The sequence below is a fragment of the Bufo gargarizans genome, chromosome 2 (genome assembly GCF_014858855.1).
Source record: "Bufo gargarizans isolate SCDJY-AF-19 chromosome 2, ASM1485885v1, whole genome shotgun sequence".
Taxonomy (NCBI): domain Eukaryota; kingdom Metazoa; phylum Chordata; class Amphibia; order Anura; family Bufonidae; genus Bufo; species Bufo gargarizans.
In genome coordinates, this window is record NC_058081.1 from 516,888,037 (window position 1) to 516,914,276 (window position 26,240).

The following is a 26,240-nucleotide window of genomic DNA, read 5'->3' on the forward strand; positions in this document are numbered from 1 at the left end:
AGCCGGTATATTGAGGGGACCGCCCATAGATGCACTATTTGGTTGAAAACTTCTTGACAAAAGGCACCAATCCCCCTGTTTGATCCTGTGCCGGCTTAGGAAGTCTGCCCGAGTATTTTCTGAACCTTTCAAATGGACTTCCGAAAGAGAGAACCTTTCCTTCCAATAGGTGGAAGATCACAAAAGTCAGATTTAATAACTGAGGAGACTGTGTTCAATTCTGCATTATATATTTTAATAAAGTTTCATTTTAGGTTTTTCATGATTCTTTCACCTATTTAGTTTGCAGGAGGTAGTAGTTATGCATTGGGCTTGGCCATGTACTGACTTCCATGGGGGGGGGGGGGGGGGGAGGGAAGAGAGAGAGAGTATTGGATTGTGGTGATTAAAGGGAACCTGTCACCGGGATTTTGTGTGACATGGGCTGGTGACAGGTTCCCTTTAATATCACCTTGGTGGCCCTATTTCAACTTTTCACTGTGTATTCAATTGCCCCCAACCCTGAAGAGGTTCTGCACTTTGATCTATCCTCTGGCTTCTGATTGGCAGGGGTCCGACACCCAGGACCCCCGCCAATCAGCTGTTTGAGAAGGCAGCAGCGCCACAGCCTTCTCACTGACGTCACGACTAGTATCAACTAGCATGGTCGTGACGTCAGTGGGCCGGTGGTAAACAGTGAGAAGGCAGCGGTGCTGCTGGAGTGCCGCTGCCTTCTCAAAACAGCTGATCAGCAGGGGTCTCGGGTGTTGGACCCCTGCCAATCAGAAGCTGATGATCTATCCAGAGGATAGATCAGTTATATGAAAGTGCAGAACCCCTTTAATTCCACATTTTTGTTCCCTGAACTGCCTACTTTTACCTCAAATCAGGTTGCTAGGCATGGTCTGTCTATCTGTTGGAGGACGCAGAAGCAGGCTGCGTGCAAGGTCAGATTACAGACCGCCAGGGACTGAGTAAATGATTAGAGCCAGGTCCTCCCCAGCAGCTGATAACAGTGCCTGGGCTGTGTGCACTTCTCCCTGTCCCTGCGCTTGGCAGACGCTCCCTCACTCAGCAGAGCTGGAGAAGGCAGAGTCGAAGCAGCGCAGACCAGGAAAGGGAGATCTGCCATCTGCTCAGTGTATAAGTGAAAGCAACATGTGGTAAGAGGACCCCCTTTGTGCTGCAGGAGATTAACCCTTTAGGGGGGAAGGCTCTGGTTACTGACACTTTGGGGGGGGGGGGATATTGTTACTGGCTAGTGAGGGCAGGTGGGATTAGCCTCAGGGTGAGGCAGTGGCGGCCATCTTAACTAAATAGTGAAATTGCAGTTTTATGTAGACTGGTTGCTAAGGGCTGAATCTTATTAAATATGGGGTAAGTCAATAGTAACTGATTCTGGAATATCATGTTATTAGTAACTACATATATGAAAATTGAAATTATGGTCTAAATGTGAGTTATTCTTTTTAAATTGGAATACTTACATTAAAGGATCCATTCACACGTCAGTATTTTTCTATATCCCAAATTTTGGTATGTTTTTTTTCGGATTCGTTGTTCCTGAAAATGTTTCCGTATGTCATGTTTTTTTTTCCGGATCCATTGACTTTGTATTGTACCAGGAACATATTTTTGCGGATAATAGGACAAGTTTTATATTTTATTGGACATGCGGAACAGAACAACGGAAACGGACAGCGCACATTGTGCTGTCCAATTTTTTTCTTCTTCCCAGGACCCATTGAAAATGAACGGGTACGCAACTGGTCCGCAAAAAAAAGGACAGATCTGGAAAGAAAGACGTGTGAGTGGACCCTTAGTCATATCCACTGTGCTCAACAGGAGCTCCCTGTACTACATGCCCTGTTATGCTCTACAATTTTATGCACTGCCTCTACCAGTGCTACATGCTCTGTGTACAGTACTGCCTTCTACCTGTGCCCCTTGTACTGTACTGCTCGCTAACCTTACATGTCCTTCAGGCCCTGTTGCTCTCCACCTTTATGGTACTGCCTTCTACCAGTGCTACATCTCTTGCCCTGCTCTACCATTGCTCCCTTGTTAGCACTCTGGCAGTGTAAATGTAACGCTCGTTCATCAAGTAATTCAATAGTTTGTGTGCACACAAACAGTTTGCCGGCAGCAGATCAGTCTGAGTAAACATTATCTGCTGCCGGCAAACTAGTCAGTATGGGGATGAGTGATGGCATTAGTGATCACTGCTCCCCATACTGGAGGAGATTGCTGCATGTAAATGCAGTGCTCTCCTCCACTGACGAGCTACTGTCAGGAGGAACAATCTGCTCTTTAGGTCTGTGTACTGGACCAAGACAAGATGCTTATTTGCACACTAGATAAAAGGGTATATTTATACATTGTAAACTTGAAATTAATTAATTTGGTAAAAGGAAGAAGCATTGTTTTCAATGTTGGAAGGCGAATGGACAGAGGGCCTGTAATGAATGTTAGTGAGCCGTCAAGACAATAATTAGGAAGATCTTTCAGGTTTTGAGCTTTTGTTTTATTATAAAAATTAACTCTGTTACAGCTTGGCATACAGTAATTGATCTTTATACAGGTGACTGGTGATTTATTATACACAGCTTACAAAGTCAAGCTCATATTTTACAAAAAAAAAAATATATATAAAAGAATTGTATGAGCGCGTGGCGCTGACCAAATGTTGGCCAATATCATAAATCCTCCATTACATCCTCGTGCAGATGTCATACCGGCAGCAGCAGAAAAGAAATTAGTGTTAAAGCTGGAAGCCAATGACATTAAGGGAGTCGCACTCCTTTTTATCACCTGTGATTAACTCATAACATGCCAGGGGCTTTGGTCACTGCATACCCGATTGAGCCTAATATTACTGACACAGAGCAGCAGTTACCTATAGTGTGCGACCGGTACATAGAGGAGAGCATCCAACTAGTGTTACCATCTCACAGAACCAGTTTAAAAAAAAAAAAAAGAGAGATACACTTTTTAAATGAAATGTGTAAAAAAAAATCGTTATCTGCCAGTTAGAACCAGTGACACACACATCCCTTTTTTCTAATTGCAGATTTTTTTTTATTCTATGTTCTGGACATGATTATGGGGGCGGCCATCTTGTCTGAGCTGTTTTTAACAGCATTTAGAAAATATTGAGAAAATTGCTTTCTGGCAGCCCCATGGACCATAGACACAGTGGTCAGGAAGAGACCTCATTGATTTCTAAGAAAGTTTTCTAGGCGTGCCTTGTGCAGAGGTCATTGTACAAGGAAAGAATAGATAAGCTTTGACAATCACCTATTGTGAATGGTGGCTCCTGTCTTATTACAGTCCAGATTAGAAGGACAGATATCACCTCCATGTATAGATAAGGAGGTAACTGCAGTAAAGTGATCTGTAAAGACCAAGAAGTCACGCCTATTAGGCTTAGTGGCCAGTGCAAAAACTGCAGGATTTTATGATTTTTGTTTAAATATGACAAGGAAAATTAAAAAGAATAAAATTATTAAAAAATATGTTAAACATAAACCCGTGATTTGAACAATAGGTCATTTTCTGATGACAAATTCCCTTTAAGGGGGATGTCCAGGATTAGAAAAACATGGCTGCTTCCTTCCACGATACTACACTTGTCCACAGGTTGTGGGTGGTATTGCTGAGCATTCACTTCAATGAAGTTGAGCTGCAACACCATACACAAAACAGGGAGAGGTTTGGTGCGATTTCTGGAACAAAGCAGCCATGTTTTTTCTTACCTTGTATGAGCCCTTTAAGGCTCACACAGTGAGTCAGGCCACTTTTACACGGCAGCATTGAAAGTGCAGTGAAGTATACTCATAAGAACGTATTTTTGGCTCTTGGCATAGCAAACAGCAGGGTGTCCCATCACAGTAGGGGGTCTACTTAAAGGAGCACTCAACTTAAAGGAGATTACATTATTGTTCTATCCGATCTATTGTTGCCCCATTCAGACTGGGTAAAGATGGAATTCTATCTCTACCTCTCCATATTTCCCCATTCATAAGGATAAAGGAAGCAGAGATGTGAGAATCTGTTGGCGCGCACAGCAGTGGAACGGAGGGGTTTATATTAAAAAAAAAAAAAGTGTTTGGATCTATAGGGTCTGCACTATCTGGTACACATACCAGTTTCTCATAGGAGGCTACATGCACACAACCATTGTGTGTTCTGCAGTCCGCAAAACACGGAACGGCACAGCCAGCCATTAATATAACGGCCTATTCTTGTCCGCAAAACACGGACAAGAATAGGACAGGTTATTTTAAAAAAATTTGCGGACCACGGAACAGAGCAATGGATGCGGACAGCACACGGAGTGCTGTCCGTATCTTTTGCGGCCCCATTGAAGTAAATGGGTCCGCATCCGAGCCGCCAAAACTGCGGCTCGGTGTGGACCAAAACAACGGCCATGTGCATGAGACAATACACAAACCCATGATAGGTCCTCTTTAAGTGACATCTTCTATTAGGAGTGAAGAGTCAATGGACGCTGTGTAACACTTCCCGTCTCCCCACTCCCCAGAATTTTAGCCAAACAAAAAAGCCCTATTCAATCTTAACCCCTGCTGGTCATTTCTTGAGTATGATATTGGATCTGACATTTGCTATGTTTAGATACCCACGAGAAAAAATCACCCCAAAACGTCTAAAATGCGATATACATAAGAAAAACAAACCGTTCACTCACCCTGTTCATATAGATTAATCCTGACGGGTGCTTGGAACCATGCATGAGAGCTTAAACAACAAATGTGAAGCAAGTCCGGCACTCAACACAGTTGGATAAAAACTTCAGTACTTCATTGTAGAAATCACAAACATGGATCCAACCGCCCATACAAACAATGACACGTTTTGAAAAGAAAAGAAAAGCCTGAATGAGATCTTTTCTGACTGAGACGTATGATTTCTACCAGAAAGCACTGAAGATTTTATCCAACCACGTGAAGTGCCAGGCCTTCTTCACTTGAAATGTGGTATAGTGGAGACTGGACACACTGCACAGACATCAATGTCTATATACACACACAGGTATACGGCATATAAACATGAGGAGAGTACAAAACAATGTTACATGGCTTATAAATACAGTACAGTATCTACATTGTATGTGGTATAAAAACACTTAAAATTTGCAGACTTTGTAAAATAGAAACAATACATCTCTAACTCCAGCTGCCGGAAGGGGACGCCACCTCTGTGATAAATGGGGAGAAACAAACTTTGGTGATATAAAGTAACAAAAAAAAAAAAAACTGCAACACAAGTAACAGCCCCATCCTCATAGTGGTTTAGGAACAGATTAGTGGTATATTCGACATATCATGCTGCTATATAGTTGACTGTACAGGGAATAAGCCACAGCTTTGCTCAATTCCATATGCAGTGATTATGGAATTCGACATAGGACATATCCAGGGAACAAATGATGGTGTACACCCACTAGGTAGCCTTAAATGCAGCAGCAGTGGAGCTCCCGTTTAATTCTTAAAAGGGTATATTACATTCATAAAAAAAATAAAAATGTTGCAGTTTTCCGCAGTTCGTTTACCGTGGCTCTGCAGTTTTCTGTGGTTTAATGCAGACTCATACACATGAGCATCAGATGTAAGTTTGTCATATAGTGAAATTTGCACCCAGAGTCGGGAGACCAGGGTTGGCAGGACCGGTGTACACAGCGGTGCACGGTATGTCAATCATTGCTCAGGTGGGAGTCCAATTGTAAAAAAAAATTTAAAAAAATTACTATCAGTTGTTAATCATTTAAGTGCCCCAGACACAGTAAGGATTAACGTATAACTTTTTTTGGCATTAAAATCTGGCGTTGCGTCTCCTCGGCAGCCGATTAAGGCATTGTGTGTATTCTGTTTGCAAAAATATATTTATATATCTTTATATATTTGTACAATATATGGGTAGAATGAGAATCTTTTATACAAAAGCTTAAACGTCAGATGAGGGGGAGGAGCTGCGCCTTGCGTTAACGGCTGAACAGCATGACGAGGAGTGAGTTAAGAAAATATATAAATATGTTTCTCTATGTACAAGTCTGTCCACGGAATGACCCTGCCCTCTTCTACTCAGATCGCTTCCGGAAATAAAATCTGTACATGAAATTAAAAACAATCAAGAGGCGCAAAGTCCCCTCTCCACAGGTATTCTTGTATTTACAGGGCTGGGGGGCTCATGAGGAGTCCGTACATGGTGAGGGGGGAGGCGGGTACAGATGATGAGAGTAGCTGCGCTCTGTGTATGGCGATGGAGGACAACTCTCCTCAGCAGACAGATACTGGCTGCGCGGTGTTGGGGGAGGGGGCACCGGCTCAGAGTCATAGTTCAGATCACTGGTGTAGCCTTTAGCAGTGGTGGACATGAGGCGGTGGCTCGGAGTGTAGTCACTGTCGCACACGTCAGTACTGCATGGCGTGGTTGGAGGAGCAAAGTGACGGTAGCTGTATGGTCTGTAACTGAAATAATAAACACATGATCAACATATTATGCCACCTGGGTGATAGCTGTACGGAAATTAAGCTTAAAGGGGACACTTCTCTGCAAAATTACAGTAATGCCATAGAGTAGCATGTAGCAGCTGCTAATTGGCCTCTGAGCTTTACTTTAGACTGAGTGGAGGTGGCCTCAATCAGTAAATGGGGATGCCGTTGGCCATATCGTTTTCAAGATGGCGATTTTCCTCTTCTACCATTCCTGCGCTGAACGGCAGCGACTGTATAAACCTTCCTGGACAACTTTATTCAAATGTCATTACATCCTACTGTATGGCATTATTGTAACTTTGCAGCAAAGTGGGCAACCCCTTTGAGAATGTATAAAAGTTCTTCCACTTTTTTAATACACTTTGGGGCACATTCACAGCGTGTCATACAACAGTCTTCGTAAAAGGCGTATTCCAGGTTTCAACTATTGACAGCCTATGTTCAGAATAGACCATCAATATCCTACAGTTGGGGGACTGACACCCCGCTAATCAGCTGTTTCAGACCATCTCCGGTGTCAAAACTACACAGCTCTGTCCACTGTGTAGTGGACGGAGCTGGTTACTGTAGTGCTGCTCATAATGTTTACACTTCCTGACATTTTTGAAAAGTGACAAGTATAAAAAGTTGGAAATTATACCCCAAACATGACAAGGATAGGCCATCTATATGAACATCTCGGAAAAACCCCTTTCATTTCCCAGCAGACAGGGCAGCATAAACTGGTGACAGATAAAATAACCTAGTAGTTTTGGAAAAAGCTGCATTTAGCAGCTCCAGCATGAGCCAAGTGTAGAGTCCACTCAATACAGTGCACAAGCTTGGGAGTCCTCATATTCTGCTGCTGAATGACCGCTCTTTAGCTATAGATCGTGAATAGGAGGACTCTAGTGATCAGACACTGGTGGCTAGACCTGCACCAATTCAATAAAGTGACCCAGAGTTCAGAGGGCAGTGTAAAAATGGTGACAGATTCCCTTTAATCTTACAAAGTATGTTTAGGATGGATACAATTTAGGCTACTTTCACACTTGCGGCAGAATGATCCGGCAAGCTGTTCCGTCGCCGGAACTGCCTGCCGGATCCGCCAATCTGCATGCAAACGGTAAGCATTTGTAGACTGATCCGGATGTGGATCCGCCTTACAAATGCATTGCAAGAACGGATCCGTCTCTTCGCATGTCATTCGGAGAAACGGATCTGTTATATATTTTCTTCACATTTTTACCGGAAGAACGAATCCGGCATTCCGATATTTGTAATGCCGGATCAGGCACTAACTCATTTTAATCCGGCATCTGATCCGGAATTTTGGACGGAGAGAATACCGCAGCATGATGCAGTATTTCCTCCATCCAAAACGCCGTTCAGTGACTGAACTGAAGACATCCTGAACGGATTTCTCTCCATTCAGAATGCATTAGGATAAAACTGATCAGTTCTTTTCCGTTATTGAGCCCCTAGGACGAAACTCAGTGCCGGAAAAGAAAAACGCTAGTGTGAAAGTATCCTAAAGCATTAGGTCAGGACAAGTTTTCAGCCAGCCCGGAACCATTTCCGTGTACTGGATAAGTCATCTCCTACATGCCCGACTACTTCTATGGTGGTGAGCTGACTTTTCATTCCTATATGCTCTTCAGTGAGAACCAGGATGTAAACAGGGGTCTTAATTTTCACTGAATGCAGAGATCTTGACCTGCACGGAACAGTGCTACACTGTCACATCATGACTTGTGCAAGGCACAGCTCTGGGTGGATGCTGGAGAACACTTCTAAACAGTGAGACAAGAGGCGAATCCTGTCTTGCCCTGACCTAAGGAGAGCTCATTACCTGTAAGACCGGTGTGTGGATGGGCTATTGGAGGAATAACCAAACTCCATGGTGTAATGTGAACGCTCCGTGGCTGGGGAAGGCGGAGGATTCAGAATCTGAAAACAGAAGGAAATACATTACTGGGGAAAATTTACTAGTGCAAAAATGTAATCCAAAGCAGAATATTCAACAATGAGGACAAATCACTCGACTGATCCCATGAGATGTCAGCTCTTTGTGGAAGATGGGGGGCTGTGGAAAGTAGATTGTCATATTCTTCAAAGACTGGATGCTTCATTAGTGTACAAGGAACACTTCTGCACCTTTCTAATAGAGAGTTGTGCTGTTCATATGTATAGTTCACATATATCCACATAGTTACTGGATATAACTAACAAACCCTCAGCTGTGAGGAGTATAACTCCTGTACACATTTTCAGTCTGTGGATGTAATTATTTTCTCATTCATGGACAGTAAGCAGAGATCTTGAAAACAGTGAGGAAGTGAAACACAGTTTATTGGTGCAAAACCTTCTATTACCCAATAAAAGATCTTTCGGGATGATTTTGGAAGTACGCCATGGAAAATTTCACAACACTATCGAACTGTCTCCACATCAGACTGCATTTACAGAGACCTTGACTCACCGGTGGAAAATAAGTTCCTTTGGTACTGGACGAGCTGCTAGATGATGCTCCGGTCACATGTGCGCGATCATACGGCGGCCCACTGCTCCCACCCATAATGCTCAGGGAACTTATTACAGACTTCCCACGTGACATTCCTGCAGATGAAATTATCATAAAATTACAGGAAAAAGACAATTCTAATGACAGTCATATGAAGACCACAACACACAGTAAAGTGTGGAGCATGCTGGTGTGTGGAGCATGCTGGTAGTGAAAGGGTTACAAGACAGGAGAGACGGCTGTGAATTTCTGCACCCAAAGTGTGTGAAACCTGATTCCATGACCGGTACAATGAACTCACAGCACCCACATGCAACTGGATACAGGTCCTCACTCTATACACTGGGGGAAGGATGTTGGCAGCTCTTTGTTATAGAGTGGGGGTGGAGATGGCGCGTCTAGAACAGGACACTATAAGGCAGGGTGGCCAACCTGAGGCTCTCCAGCTGTTGCAAAACTACAACGCCAAGCATGCCCAGACTACCTACAGCTATCAGCAGGGCATGGTGGGAGTTGTAGTTTTACAACAGATGGAGAGCCACAGGTTGGTCATGCCTGCTATAAGGGATATGAAGCAATACCATTTCTTAAAGGTGTTTTGCACCCTTACAGTTCCAGGTTTCCATTACATATAAGAAAGCAGCACAGGAAGGCCCTAATGACACCTTAAAAATGTGTCAGATGTGGAGAAACTGATTAACCCCACTCCTCGCAAATAGACGCACAGTTAAAGGGAGTCTTTCACCTAAACTGACCATTATAGAACACTAACACCATGATCTGCATTATAGTCCCCATATTGGAATGCTACTTACAGAATAGCTGTCTGTTGCTTATTTTCGCCCAAAAAAAAAAACCACACACAACACTTATGAAATATGTTAATTAGGTTCTGAAGGTGCCCAGGGGTGGCGTTCAAGGTGCCCAGGCCCCTCATCGCTTTTCATATGAAACCCCTTTCACCCCTCTGGGCTGCCCTAGGTTCTTCAGAAATCCAACGCCAGCGCCGTTCACAAGATTCGCCACGCCTGCTCACTGCATTCCCCAATCCGGCACAAGCGCATTAAACGCTCTTGTGCCTCTGCCTATACCTATAATGGGGAATGAAGTGCGCAGGCGTGGCGAATCTTGTGAACGGCGCTGGATTTATGAAGAACCTAGGGCAGGCCAGAGGGGTGAAAGGGGAGGGGTTTCATATGAAAAGCGACGAGGATCCTGGGCACCGTTCGCTTGAACACCGCCCCTGGGCTCCTTCAGATCTAATTTGCATATGGAATAAAAGTGTTTTTTTAAAGAAAATAAGCGACGGACAGCTATACGGTAAGTAGCATTCCAATATGGCAGGCATGTCCAAACTGCGGCCCTCCAGCTGTTGCAAAACTACAACTCCCAGCATGCCTGGATAGCTTACAGCTATTAGGGCATGCTGGGAGTTGTAGTTTTGAAACAGCTGGAGGGCCGCAGTTTGGACATGCCTGCAATATGGGGACTATAATGCAGATCATGGTGTTAGTGTTCTATAATGGTCAGTTTAGGTGAAAGACTCCCTTTAAGCCTTGTGTGGGACATTGAAGAATATAACAGCTGATATCCCACTGTAACAGAGATTGTGGTATTCTCTTGTATAGCCATGGTAGCCCAACAAAACAACCCAACAAAAGCTTATTTGGCCATGGCTGTCAATCATATGACTTGTACCCTGCATTTTTCTTAGTGCTAGAAGGTGAAGACTAGCTGCTATGATGTCTCCCATATACAGCACACAAAGAGGCGATACTGCTCCCCTATTTCTCTGTAGAACACTATCAGGAGCAGCAGAAGCAGCATGGAGGGCATTATAGTGACGCTGAGCAGCTGTGAATCCAGCACTGGGACGAAAGTAGTATCAGTCCCTCACAAGATGGGCAGCATCTAACCTGATCCCTTAGTGAGAAGGCAGTCCATCTAGTCTCTCAATAAGAAATTTACCAATTAATTGAGAGAAAGTAATTTTTTCTCTAATAAAGCTATATTTAAAACTTTCTTACATTCACTTCTACTAATGATTTATGCAAGGTTTGTTTAAATGACAGTGACCATTGAAGTAGTTTGTAAATTGATAATTGTTGAATTTTTGAATGCATAAAGCAAGCAGCAGTAACACTTCAAAATGGCAGTACACCCACCTGGCAGGGAGCTAGTAAGAGAGCTTGGGTGGGGCACATATCCCAGGGGCACAGAGGCCGGACCATGTACCACATAGTCGTTCGCCATGGTCTCACCATCGCCCTTCATACGGGGGCACAACACCCTCTGGCAGACAAAGTAAACACCACCGACCACAAAGACAGTGAGGATGACACCAATGATGGAGCCAATGGTGTTTGTTGAGGGTGGAGGTGGCTCTTCTGTAGGATCTGTAAGGGACAATACATGATATTAGGTGGGAGGGGTAGGTGAATCTAGGGAAGGGGTATGGTGTATTATATCATCAACTCACAGCAGCCCAATTCATCGGAGCCGTCGCTGCAGTCCCTGTTGTGGTCACATCGTCTGTGTTTTCCTATGCACTGGCCATTGGTGCAATGAAACTGGTCAGCAGTGCAGATTTCTGAGGAAAGGGGAAGAAGGTACAATTAAACATAAGGCAGTGACCGCAAGCTGTTGGGGTCTGCTGATGGTTGTAGTTTTGCAATCACTGGACAGCCACAGGCTGGAAAACCCCAAATCTAAGAAATAGAAGAAAATCCCACCAAACAGTGCCCCATCTGTTCCTGGTAAAACTGGGTTAGAATAATATGGTTACTAAGCTTTCCCAAAAAAAACACAGCAGATTGGACTACAGGATGCTCACCATTGCAGTTTTTCTCATCAGACTTGTCCTGGCAGTTGGCCTCCCCATTACACCTGAGAGAAGAGTCTATGCACTGCCCGCTGGCACACTGGAACTGGGTACTGGAGCACTTGGGGCAGTTGTGTTCATCACTGTTGTCAACGCACTCCATGAAGCCGTCACAGCGCCACTCTGCAGGAATGCAGTCCACCTCTCCAGTGTAACAAGTGAACTGCTGGGGGGAGCAAGTGGGGGGCTCTGGGAAAAAATAAAGAAAGAAACAGGAGGTTAATACATCCTGATGTTATATGGCACACTAACATGCAACACTTTAAAGGGAACCTGTCGCCTGGATTTTGTGTATAGAGCTGAGGACATGGGTTGCTAGATGGCCGCTAGCACATCCGCAATATCCAGTCCCCATAGCTCTGTGTGCTTTTATTGTGTCAAAAAAACTATTTGATACATATGCAAATTAACCTGAGATGAGTCCTGTCCCTGACTCATCTCACATACAGGACTCATCTCAGGTTAATTTGCATATGTATCAAATAGTTTTTTTGACACAATAAAAGCACACAGAGCTATGGGGACTGGATATTGCGGATGTGCTAGCGGCCATCTAACAACCCATGTCCTCAGCTCTATACACAAAATCCCGGTGACAGGTTCCCTTTAACCCCTTAAGGACCGAGGACGTACCGGTACGCCCTATTTCCCGAGTCCTTAAGGACCGAGGACGTTCCGGTACGTCCTGACTTAAAACCGTAACTCCGGCGCCGCGGGGGTTAATCGGAACGGGATTTCGGCTGAAATCATTCAGCCGGCATCCCGTAACAACGCAGGGGGGGGTCATTTGACCCCCCCGTATCGGCGATCGCAGAAAACCGCATGTCAATTCAGACCTGCGGTTTTCTGCGTTTCCGGTCCATTCGGGTGTCCTGTGACCCGATGAACCGGAAAAAGACTGCGATCGGTGGCGTAATTATACACCACCAATCGCAGTCCGAGGATTTGAGGAGGCGGTGCTGGCCCTGGTGCTGAACACTGCTGTCCAGGGTGCTGATTGGTGCAGGGGAGAGAGGCGCGAGATTCAAACTTCCTGCGCTCCTCTCTCCCCTCCTCTTCCTGTTCTGCACGAGCACCCGGCAGCATCGTCCAGCACCAGCTCCTGTGTCCCCCTAATCGGCATCACCCTCCTGCACCCATCGCCACCCAGGTAGGTTAGGGTCAGTGAGGGAGAGGCACCGTTAGGCAGGGAAAGAAGGGAAAAGTAAGTTAGGAAAAAAAAAAAAAAAAAAAAAAAAAAAACTTATCCAAACTTCCATCTATCCATCTAACCCTAACCCAGACCCCCCCCTGCCACTTGCCCCCCCCCCACCAGCCCCCCCACCCCACACCAGACCCCCCCCCCCCACCCCACCCACCCCACACCAGACCCCACCAGCCCCCCCCACCCCACCCACCCCCCACCAGCCCCCCCCCCACCCCCCACCAGCCCCCCCCACCCCAGACCCCCCCCACCCCACCCACCCCCCACCCCACCCCACCCCCCACCAGCCCCCCCCACCCCAGACCCCCACCAGCCCCCCCCACCCCAGACCCCCCCCACCCCACCCGGTGGCTGGACGCCGGTCAGTGCAGCCGAAATGAGGACATTTTGGGGCCTCGTGCTGCATATGGGTCTAGTCCAAAAACCCAGTGTCAGACAATACTGGAGTGGGGACGTCTTGTACCAGACCCCACTGTACAGTATGGTCATGACACGTCACCGGTTTGAGGCCATCCGGAAATGTCTGCATTATTCCGATAATGCAGCATGTCCACCCCGAGGTGATCCTGCCTATGACCGGCTGTATAAGATACGGCCGGTCATCGATCACTTTGGGGCCACATTTCAGCAGGCCTACGTACCTGGAAGGGAGGTCGCGGTTGATGAGTCGCTCATTGCGTTCAAGGGGAGACTCAGTTTCCGCCAATATATTCCCACAAAGCGGGCGAGGTATGGCGTGAAGCTATACAAAATTTGTGAGAGTACCTCAGGGTACACTTACAAATTTCGTGTGTACGAGGGGCGAGATTCCCGTATTCAACCCCCAGAATGTCCCCCCACTCTGGGTGTTAGCGGGAAACTCGTGTGGGACCTTATGTACCCACTGCTGGATAGTGGTTACCACTTGTACGTGGATAACTTTTATACCAGCATTCCCTTGTTCAGGTCCCTTGCCGCCAGATCCACGTTCGCTTGTGGGACCGTGCGGAAAAATCAGCGCGGCCTCCCTGCCTACCCCCTCCAGGTACCTATCCCCAGGGGTGAGACCCGTGCAATTACCAGTGGAAACCTGTTGCTGGTCAGGTATAAGGACAAGAGGGATGTCCTTATGCTGTCCACAATCCACGGTAACGGCACCACCCCAGTCCCTGTGCGAGGTACCGCGGCAACGGTCCTCAAGCCCGATTGTATCGTCGACTACAATCGGTATATGGGAGGAGTTGATCTCTCTGATCAAGTCCTCACGCCATATAACGCCATGCGCAAAACCCGGGCATGGTACAAAAAAGTTGCGGTCTACTTGGTGCAGGTTGCCATGTACAACTCTTTTGTACTATCCCGAAGCGCTGGCAGCACAGGGACATTCCTCCAATTCTATGAGGCAGTCCTCAAGGACCTGATCTTTTCGGACCGGGAAAGAGCAGGCCGGAGTACCTCGGGAACTGGAGGCGCCCGGATCGTCCCTGGCCAACACTTTCCAGGTGTGGTCCCCCATACTGGAAAGAAGGGACGAACCCAAAAAAAGTGCAGAGTGTGTCACAAGAGGGGGATACGGAAGGACACCACAACTCAGTGTGACACGTGCCCCGATCATCCGGGCCTCTGCATTATCAATTGCTTCAGGGAGTATCACACTTCCATGGAGTACTAAATTTTTATAATCCCCAACAGTTCACTAGAGAACATAAAACACTATGGCTCTCAGACTTTGGAGACACGAAAACTATTTTTCTTTCCCCAAAAAATATTAGTTTTAGTGCAGGCATCCTCAAACTGCGGCCCTCCAGATGTTGTAAAACTATAACTCCCAGCATGCCCAGACAACCTACAGCCATCATCAGGGCATAGTGGGAATTGTAGTTTTACAACATCTGGAGGGCCGCAGTTTTAGGATGCCTGCTTAGTGTGTCCAAAGTCTGAGAGCCATACATATTGGGCATCGTCGCGTGCGTAAAAGTCGTCGCTATAAAAATAACTTTTGACCAAACGCCTCGGATGAACGGTGTTAAAAATATAAAATAAAAACTGTGCCAAAACACCTATTTTTGGGCAAAATTTCAATTTAAATCCATTTTGCCGGTAATAAAGCAAGGGTTAACAGCCAAACAAAACTCAATATTTATGGCCCTGATTCTGTAGTTTGCAGAAACACCCCATATGTGGTCGTAAATGGCTATATAGCCGCACGGCAGGGCATAGAACGAAGGGAACGCCATACGGTTTCTGGAAGGCAGATTTTGATGGACAGTTTTTTTTTTGACACCATGTCCCATTAGAAGCCCCCCCTGATGTAGCCTAGACTAGAAACTCCAAAAAAGTGACCCCATCTAAGAAACTACACCCCTCAAGGTATTCAAAAGTTACTTTACAAACTATGTTAACCCTTTAGGTGTTCCACAAAACTAAATAGCGAATGTAGAAACAATTTTAGAATTTAATTTTTTTGTTACATTGCCTCAAAAAAGAGTAATATAGAGCAACCAAAAATCATATTTACCCCTAAAATAGTCCCAAAACAACAACCACCTTATCCCGTAGTTTCCTAGATGGGGTCACTTTTATGGAGTTTCTACTCTAGGGGTGCATCAGGGGGCTTGAAAGGGTACATGGTGTAAATAAACCAGTCCAGCAAAATCTGCCTTCCAAAAACCATATGGCGTTCCCCTTCTTCTATGTCCTGCCGTTTAGCCAAATAGTAGTTTACCACCACATATGGGGTGTTTCTGCAAACTACAGAATCAGGGCAACCCATTTTGAGTGTTGTTTGGCAGTTAACCCTTGTTTTACTCCTGGAAAAAATTGATTATATTGGAAAATTTTCCCAAAAATAGAAATTTCTAAATTGTTTCTCCATCTGCCATTAACTCTTGTGGAACACCTAAAGGGTTAACAAAGTTTGTAAACCCAGTTTTGAATACCTTGAGGGGTGTACTTTCTTAGATGGAGTCACTTTTCTGAAATTTCTATTCTAGGGGTGCAACAGGGGGCTTCAAATGGGACATGGTATAAACAAAACCAGTCCTGCAAGATCTGCCTTCCAAAACCCATATGGTGTTCCCCTCCTTCTATGTGCTACCGTTCGGCCAAACAGTAGTTTACGACCACATATGGGGTGTTTCTGCAAACTACAGAATCAGGGCAACCCATTTTGAGTGGTGTTTGGCAGTTAACCCTTGTTTTACTCCTGGAAAAAATTGATTATATTGGAAAATTTTCCAAAAAATAGAAATTTCAAAATTGTTTCTCCATCTGCCATTAACTCTTGTGGAACACCTAAAGGGTTAACAAAGTTTGTAAACCCAGTTTTGAATACCTTGAGGGGTGTACTTTCTTAGATGGAGTCACTTTTCTGAAATTTCTATTCTTGGGGTGCAACAGAGGGCTTCAAATGGGACATGGTATAAACAAAACCAGTCCTGCAAAATCTGCCTTCCAAAACCCATATGGTGTTCCCCTCCTTCTATGTGCTACCGTTCGGCCAAACAGTAGTTTACGACCACATATGGGGTGTTTCTGCAAACTACAGAATCAGGGCAACCCATTTTGAGTGTTGTTTGGCAGTTAACCCTTGTTTTACTCCTGGAAAAAATTGATTATATTGGAAAATTTTCCAAAAAATAGAAATTTCAAAATTGTTTCTCTATCTGCCATTAACTCTTGTGGAAGACCTAAAGGGTTAATAAAGTTTGAAAAAACAGTTTTGAATACCTTGAGGGGTGTAGTTTCTAGAATGGGGTCATTTTTGGGAGGTTTCTATTATCTAAGCCTCACAATATGACTTCAAACCTGAACTGGTCCATAAAAAGTGGGATTTTGAAGATTTCTCAAAAATTTCAAAATTTGCTTCTAAACTTCTAAGCCTTGTAACATCCCCAAAAAATAAAATATCATTCCCAAAATGCTACAAACATGAAGTAGACATATGGGGAATGTAAAGTCATCACAATTTTTGGGGGTATTACTATGTATTACAGAAGTAGAGAAACTGAAACTTTGAAATTTGCTAATTTTTCTAAATTTTTGGTAAAAAATTTATTTTTTTATGCAAAAAAAATAACTTTTTTGACCCAATTTTAGCAGTGTCATGAAGTACAATATGTGACGAAAAAACAATCTCAGAACGGCCTGGGTAAGTCAAAGCGTTTTAAAGTTATGAGCACTTAAAGTGACACTGGTCAGATTTGCAAAAAATGGCCCGGTCCTTAAGGTGAAAATGAGCCCGGTCCTTAAGGGGTTAAGGACCATTTTGCTGCGAGTCACAGAGGTTGAAATTAATAAAATGACAAGGTTTGCTGAATATTTCCCACAGATCTATACATTAATCTGCTCAGCTTCTCCTGCTTTATAACCCGCTGTCTGCAGATTGCACAGCATTTCGTGGTGACAGGTTCTCTTCATCAATGGAACAATTTTGAGATTCATATAACTTTTTGATTAACTAAACACTTTTGTGTGGCGGTGTTTATTGGGGGAAAATACTTCAAGTCCACCATTGCTTTTTAAGCTTTAAATTAAAGTTTTGTTTTTTTTTACGCCATTAAACTTTACAATGGGACTTCACAATGCACTTATATAATGCTTTGGTATACCAATGCATTATTGCCTGTCCAGTAAAAAAGGCTGGATCTGACATAGCCATGGCAGACCTGGGGGCCACTGTTTGGAGATGCCACAGTCAGTATTGAAAAGTTTGGTCACTCACCTCCGCAGGACAGCTCATCCTGTAAAAGGACCAAGTGCATGGGACATGAGCAACGAGTTGTTCCATCACCTTTCACTATACATATGTGTGTGCAGCCGCCATTCTCCTGTGCGCAGGGGTGCTCCTCTGAAAGAGAAAAATCAACTGATCAACCTTTCTGCTCATTCAGCATTTCTTAAAAGTAGTGCCAACAAGTCGCCATACTGGCTAATACACTCACTGTAGTCCTTCACACTCAGTTCTGTCACAGCATGGATATCCGTCAGGAAGGGGATCCGAGCCTGGATTTTTGTGCGCCCCTCTCGACCCATTTTATCAATGCGTTCAATCATCTGCTGTTGTCGGTCGATCCAGTACAGGTGGTTACCAAAAACCGTGAGTCCCACCGGCTGCAGCACATTTGAATCTTCCAGTACAATGCGGTTCCCACCTGTCAGCGAGACATTATGTGAGAGACCAAACTTGACAACCAATACAAAAAAATGTATTCAATGATGCTTTAATTCCTACAATCTGTCTTTCAATAATCCAGTACAGAAGTATCATGTACGCAAACAGAAGACTAATCCCCTTATAAACGATTAACGTCATTGCCACAGATTCTGCATATTTCTGGTCTTCTACACTATTGTAAAACAGTCCATGATAATGATTATGAATTAATTGTTCATACCCCCTGAAAGGCTATGTCCACCAACACTATTTTTTATTTATTGTCCCAATACAGCAAAAATGAAACCTGAAAAAAATAAAACGTAGCAGCCGGTTTTAATTTAAAACCTCCTGTGACTTTCTTTAGCTCCTCCATGAAAACAGAAAATCCAACCCTATGCAGTCAGGTCCTGCAGTCATACTCGCATCTGTCCAATACTTATTTCTCACTGACCTAATGTATGTTAGAAAAGAACTGGGAACAGAAGGGAGAATTCCCGCAGGATCAGACTACACAGGCTCTGCATGGAAGCTGTAATATCCTCTGAACAAGGAGATTTAAACCTACTGCAAGGTTGCATCAGGTTTCACTTTAGATGCACTGGGACTAAAATCGAAAAAAAGTACTTGCTATGGTGGACATAGGAGAATTTTTTGGTTACTTACCGTAAAATCCCTCTCTCTTCTGTTCATTGGGGGACACAGGATAGACCATGGGTACAGTGTTCCTTCCTCCCACTAGCTACACCCTTCCCACAGAGACTAAGCTAGATCAGTGCATTTGGAGGAGAGAAACAAGGTGGCATAATAATGGAGAAACCCGCAACAGACGGGACTCTGTTCATCTCAAACTACCCAACAAAAGAGCAATCGGGGTGGGAGCCATGTCCCCGGTAAACGAAACAGAAAGGATTTTATGGTAAGTAACTAAAAAGGTTCTCACACGTGTCAGGACACAGGACAGACCACATAGCCCAAAGTAGTCATTGTGGACTCCTATTTTTAAAGAATACTCCCGGCATTGCTTCCTGCTCTCCTTTACAAACATATCCAATCATCAAGAAGCTCAGATGACGGGCATGCAAGACATGGCAGCTCGGTGCACCTATCATCCCTGGCCATTGCCTGCCACAGACTGCAATGTGAGCTGCAGCAATTTAAATTATTACTTGCCAGCATACTACATTATACAAGACCATATATAGAGACACTTATTTCTCCTATAGGACAGGAGAGTGCGATACGTATAGAACTGAGCAGTACGCATGCTGAATGTTGTCATAGGGCAGTGATGGCGAACCTATGGCACGGGTGCCAGAGGCGGCATTCAGAGCCCTCTCTGTGGGCACTCGCACTCTGGAAAAAGTCTATGGTGTACCAATATGCCTTAGAGTTTTCCTGCCATTCATCAGCGCAGGGCGCACTATGAACAGCACAGGCAGCGCACTGAATGTAGGCAGGCTGTTATAGCTACATGATAAAGTACATAGAGGATATAATATACTGGCCTGTAGTATTCAGGGTTAATTGCCGCGCTGGCACTTTGCTATAAATAAGTGGGTTTTGGGTTGCAGTTTGGGCACTCGGCCTCTAAAAGGTTCGCCATCACTGTCATAGGGGCTCACGCTAATAAAGATTCCAGTATTCAAAGGTTAGTGCAGCGAAGCCCAGTGGCCAGCTGTGGGAGTGGGGGAGCGATATACACAAGAATAGTTTCAGTGGAGTCCCGGGGTCCCTTGATACTGAGCATGGGTTTGATGACTCACTGGTCTCCCCACTCTTAGGGGGGGTTGCGGGGCTCCCTGTAATCCCTGTGCAAACGTAAAAGTGCCCAAAAAAATTGATCAGCAGACTTACAGGTAAGTCTGCCTCCAACAGACAGTAAGCAAAAACTGATCTAGCTTAGTCCCTATAGAGTGGAAGGAGGGAACACGGAGCTGTGCGACAATGGCAGAGATCAGAAAACACCACAAATTTGAACAGGTGGCATGTAAACCTCCATTTTCCTGCAGAGGGCACTGCTGGAGAATTGACAGTCCAACTGGGGCTTTTCCCAGCCATAACCATATTAATTACAGGGCCGGATAACGAGGCACCCGTTTTAAATAACCTAATGCTTCTTACCAGACAGGTCGCTGCTCTCGATCCGTCTCAAGTCTGAATCTGCCCAAAATAACTTTCCCATTTTATTATCCAGGGCAAGAGCGATGGGTTTACTAAGACCGGTGAAGAAGAGAACCTCCCGTTCTGTCCCATCCAGGGCAGCGCGCTCTATTTTGGCTGAACGTTCCTGTAGATTGGTGAAATACATGTACCTGGAGAAGCAGAAGGACACCATCAATAGGTCAGCCATGCATATAACAATTATTAGAGGGCCATAGACTGATCATTTACTCGACAAGAATAATTCTCACTCACCCTCTCTCTGGGTTCACCAGGATGGCTCTGGGTCGGTCTTGCTCTCCTTTCAGAACTATTCCTACAGCGCGGCCATCCATGCGGGTGACATTTATAACATTGGTCGCCTCGCAGGTCCAATATATGAAACGGCTGTAGATGTCAATGCTCATGTCGTAGGGCTGCATGTCTAGGTTCTGGTTGGGGTTTGTGTTGGAAACCAAGGTCACGTTCTGAAAGGTAGGGTTAAACTAGAAAGGGTAATATCAAGCGGTTCCGTGTGCCAGTCTATGAGGCATTATATATTGGGCATAAAAACTGAAAAAAAGAAGTTTAGGTCCAACGTGTCTTAAAAGGGCTTGACTGGGTTAGATGAATGGAGTCCAACACCCAGGACCTCCACCATTCGGCTGTTTGCTGCAACAACCCGAAGGACAGAATTGTAAGCACAGCTCCATGCACTGTGTAGAGACTGTGTGGGGTTACTGCAGCTCATTCCATTCAAGTGAATAGGAGCTGAGCTGCAGTAAGACAAGAGGACACAACGGCTCTGTCCTGGCACCAGCTGCAAACTGCTAATCGGTGGGGGTGTCAGACCCCCAACAATCTGATAGGTCATCAATATCTAGATTCCAGACAACTCCTTTACCTTCACATCACATTAAAAACCTCTTTACGATATTCTAGAACTAAATGTCACCGCGTACAGTAAGGTCCCATAGTCTGCCAGAATTTTACCATATAACCGTACCAGGCAGGAGATTTGCTGTGTAGCTCTGAAACATGAAAATCTGTTCACTCTAAAAATGCATTACAAATTTAAATCACATTTTTTTTTTTTTTATCTGGTCAGAAAATGAAAGTTATTTCATGGTAAAGATTGAATCTCACCTGACTGCCATCTTCAAGGGCTCTGCGGATGCTCTGCCGGGAATCGATCCAGTACAGGTGCTTTTCCACAGGATCATAGTCAATGGCACGAACATTGCGTAGGTTGTGAATAGGGAGGATGATGTCAGGGCTCTGCTGCTCGTCGATCACCATCCTGTTAATCGCATTTTTCTGACTGAAGAGCAGGAAGGAGCTAGGAGCTGAGACGAGAGCAACACATTAACATGGCACACAGACATTATAACCCCCAGACTGGCAGCTCGCTGTGATCCACCACTCACCACTACAAGTCTTGTTGTCCGGGTTCAAGAAGTAGTGTACGGGGCAACTGCAGGTGTAACCAGCCACCGGTGTGGCCAGACAAAGGTGGGAGCAGTGGCCATTGCTGGCCGCACACTCATTCCAGCCTGACTGTCTGGAGGAGTGAAATACCAGGATGTCCATGACGTAGTCCAAGTGACCTTGGATGATGGTCCTGTTCTGGCCACTGGTTTTGTTGGCTCTCTCAATGCTCCGACGGCTCCAATCAGTCCAGTATATGAAATCTTGGTACTGAGTAAGACCAAAAGGGTGCGGCAAGTCGTCGGCTATGACTTCACGATCTTGTCCTGTGAGTGAGTATAAAGATTGTAAGACTTGGGACAGAAGCGTAGGCTAGGAAAAGGGTCAGATGTCTCCAGATGTGAGACCACATGCCAGGGTGGATACAAAATCAATGATTAAAATAAAAAAAATAAAAAATAAAAAAGAAGATTATTTTGATTTAAATAGGATTTTTTTTATATAAAATGCTTTTTGAGGAAAATATATTACCATCTAAAAGGTTATTCCAGCATGAAATAAAGATTAGTTTTTTTAATTATGTAGAATACGTTTAATTTTTCAATGTCATGCTCTTCCAGAGGTTTTTGTAAGATTATTGGGCAGTTTCTCTGCCTACAAGATATTGTCACAGATGCTTGGTTTACTTTTGCAGTTCTCAAAACTGAAATTGACTCAGCAGAGATCACATGCCTCCTCTTCACAGCAAAAATGTTATAACATGAACAGAGTTGAGAAAAAGACCTTAATCCTAACTTCTACAAACCTATGAATACAGAATCAACCTAATATGAAAAGTTGTTATTCTAGAAATCTTCATCTACTTGCATATTATAAGTTATACCAGCAAGAATTAGTCTTTATGTAGAAAACTATGATTTAAATCAAATCCACCCTGCTACATATGCACGAGAGCCACAGAGAATATGGCTGTCTCCACATTCTCCTTTTCTGAATTGCCCTAATTGATCAGAAATGGACAATGAAGCACCTTGGAAATAATATTCCATATTAAGTCTCTCTGCTTGCTGTCAGCGAATGCATCCCCCCCCCCATTTTTTTAGTTTCTATGCAAATGACGAAAGACAGATAGAAACTTGTTTGTTACAATGAATCAATCTTCTACTATTCTGGACTCCAAACAGATACACTCTAACAAAACTACTGCTGTGAAAAGTAGACTTTTGCCTCTTGAATGTAAAATAAAGTTCACACTCACAGAAAGCAAGCAGAGATCTTGAAAAACCATTTAAAATAAAGCATATCAGAGGTGCAATGATAATGGCAAATTTATGAGAAACTGAGATAAAACTTAAAGCAGCCGTCAGAATTTCACTGGAGGAGAGCGGAGGATTATGGGCCAAAGGAAGAGGCCGATAGACGGGGATGCTTCATACAAAGAGGATCAGTTACTTAAAACACTGTGTTAAACATTTCCCCCTGCAGATAAATCCTTTTTAATGCAAATTAACTTGGTGCAGAGAGTGGAGTTTGGCACCACTCCATGAGCCGACTCGCTTCCTGAACAGAAAACTTACCCATGCGTGGGGAGCAGGCTGCACAGCTGGGGAGCCCTTCATTCACCTGCAGGAGCCTCGCTGGCCCGAGGCCCGGCACACGGCTCACAGAGACGAGCCATGATGGTTGTTAGTATTAAATATGCATACAAGGCTGCATAACAATGCTTCATGCACTGATACTACGCTAAGCGGATTTAATATTATGCTGATTTCTTATGTTGGTCCCTAAGTGTATGGATATGACTTAAAATCCCTCAGCTCAACATGCTGCAGGCAGCAGAACACTAAATGCTGCTCTGGATGCAACTGGAAAGGCCCCTTTACATGGGCTGACAATCGCCTGATCTTAATCGGAGGCGAGAGCAGCGTTTACCTGCAGCAATCACTGCTGCACACAGATACATTGTTTATGGACGGCAGACCACTCTTTGCAGAAAGGGAGTAGTAACGGAGTGGGAGAGTCCTATCCGTCATAGTAGAAGTCTATGGGCTGCATAATGGATCTGTCTCATTTCCGTTATGCAGGAGAGGACTCCCGTGAACAACGGAAAATGGGATGGATCAAATTCGCTCATCTCTAGACATAATGCATGATCAGAACATGCATTTAAGCTGTTCCTGAGGAGGCCAATGTAATGCGACAATTAGGATTACTCACCGAGCATGTTTGAGGACTCAATAAGATTGGTGTCTAGATCTGTCCAGTAAAGCCTCCTCTCTGCATAGTCAATGGTTAGCCCATTGGCGCGGCCCACATTGGGCACCAAGGTGATGCGTTCACTTCCATCCATAGCTGCTCTGTCAATCTTAGGTTTTCCACCCCACTCCGTCCAATACATAAACCTAGAAAACAATACATTGGATGCTTTATGCAGCTCTGGTTGTGACTGCACAGACAGAACCTTGAGACTAGAGCAGGGGTGCACAACCTGCGGCCCGGGGGCCACATGCGGCCCTTGATACCATTCTGTGCGGCCCCCAACCATCTGGTAACACACATGTATGCCTGTGTCTTGTGGCTGCTCGCATGTATTTTTCATGTATTTCTCCCATTAGATGGGAGTCCTGTAACTGTAACTAGACATTAATGGTATATAATGTGTGTTCAATATGCCATAAGTACAATATTTCAGTTGTTAATGCACCTTTAAATTTTAAATTTCGGCCCTCGTCATTGGTTCAGTCTGGAAATGTGGCCCCCAACCAGGAAACGTTGTGCACCCCTGGACTAGAGTATGACATGATCTACTGCATTAACTAAAGGATATAGAGATAGATAGATAGATATATATATATATATATATATCTCTCTAACACAGAAAAATCCGCGGCACTCCTTAAAGTAGAAAAATGTGCAATTTATTCACACATGTCAGCAAAGACAACGTTTCGGTTCTCTCACAGAACCTTTTTCAAGTCAAGTGAACATTAAAAGTGCATATGTGCATATATAAATACATCATCACATGGTGACTAATTAATTCAACAGCCAATGCAATAGCAGTGCACTCCCCTTAGGGGTAAGCTACAATTCAAGTGGTCAATTCCAAAAATTAACATGGATACCAATCTATCCTAAATACATGTAGGTGAGATTTTAAAAACATATAATTCATTGAAATCCTCATCAATGCGTACAGGTGCATATAATAAAGTGAACAGTGCAATTAAAATCATGACTGTAGTACCTTCTCAGAGCAAGTTATGGAGAGAAATATAGGAAAAGGCGTCTTCACTTGTATGGAGGCTCGCGCCACTCTTCCGCGTCTGCTACTCCCCACTGCGCATGTGTCAATCCTTCTTCCCTCGTGACGCCGTACATAACCACCCTGCGTCACGTCTGGGCGGAGTCCCACATGATGACGCTCGATCGGCCGCGTCAGCCCCATCCCCGCACGCGCTGCGTGCGACACTGAGCTGCGCCAGTCGCACCGAGTCCCATCACTGGTCTATAGCCGCCATTTTAAATTAGGGCACTCATCTGGGCAAAATATTACACCTCTGTTTTTCCATAGTTCTTCTCCAAACTTATAATCCGATATGGGCAACAGTCAAAATAACATTTTAAACAATGCCTACAAGCAATTAAGCCACATGTTTAACATGAACATGTCCGTAGCTTCTATTAATTCACTATATACAGTATGCAATGCACATCAAATCACAGGACTGTGAACCTGAGATTAACTGACCATTTCTCCCGTTACCCTAAATTCAACGTTTAACCCTTTTGGTTTCAAAGTATCTAACTGAAAGATCCACCTGAGCTCGGTTTTCTTTAATATATTTAATCGATCCCCTCCTCTCACCAAAGGTTTAACGTGGTCAATGACCATAAATCTCAAGTCACTCTCCTTGTGATTTTTTTCCCACAAAATGTTTCGATACAGGCAAATCAGTTCTTTTACTCCTGATGGACTGTCTATGGTTATTCAACCTGGTCTTTAAATCACATGTCGTTTCACCGACATATAGCCTTTTGCAAGGACACCATAATACATATATCACCCATGACGAATCACAGGTGAGATAATGCCTTATGTTAAAGATCTCTCCCGTGTCTGGATGCGTAAACCCTGATCCTTTCACCATCAGTTTACAGTTCACACATCCCAGACACGGGAAGGAGCCCGTGCGCCTTGTCTTAAAAAACGTCTGTCTTAATTGTCTCTTTTCAGGTACTCTGGAGTGTACAACCTTGTCCCTAATGTTCCCTGCTCTTTTATATGCCATCATAGGCGGATTCTTAAAGGCTGCAATATTCGGGTGTCCACTACTCAGTAGCCCCCAATGGCGCCTCACTATCTTTTCAATATTAGGACTCAACTCATTATATGATGATATAAAAGGCAATCTATCGTTCGCCTGTCTTTGTTTGGGGGCCAACAGCTCCTC

The 26,240-nt window shown here is 44.4% G+C and overlaps 1 protein-coding gene across 1 annotated transcript in view; it reads right to left on the reverse strand.

The window, feature by feature from the left end:
* Positions 1–4,671: 4,671 nt before the first annotated feature.
* The window catches only part of LRP6 (LDL receptor related protein 6), a 61,527-nt gene continuing 39,958 nt past the window's right edge, over positions 4,672–26,240 (reverse strand). The window contains exons 11-23 of the mRNA XM_044281335.1: positions 24,004–24,188; positions 21,786–22,112; positions 21,505–21,704; positions 20,635–20,846; positions 20,341–20,531; positions 18,005–18,214; positions 17,785–17,910; positions 11,831–12,067; positions 11,477–11,587; positions 11,163–11,393; positions 8,956–9,092; positions 8,326–8,423; positions 4,672–6,467 (exon numbers count right to left, since the gene is read on the reverse strand). Of these exons, the coding sequence (XP_044137270.1) occupies positions 6,185–6,467; positions 8,326–8,423; positions 8,956–9,092; positions 11,163–11,393; positions 11,477–11,587; positions 11,831–12,067; positions 17,785–17,910; positions 18,005–18,214; positions 20,341–20,531; positions 20,635–20,846; positions 21,505–21,704; positions 21,786–22,112; positions 24,004–24,188 (2,548 nt within the window). The 3' untranslated portion in view covers positions 4,672–6,184. The remainder of the gene's footprint in view (positions 6,468–8,325; positions 8,424–8,955; positions 9,093–11,162; positions 11,394–11,476; positions 11,588–11,830; positions 12,068–17,784; positions 17,911–18,004; positions 18,215–20,340; positions 20,532–20,634; positions 20,847–21,504; positions 21,705–21,785; positions 22,113–24,003; positions 24,189–26,240) is intronic.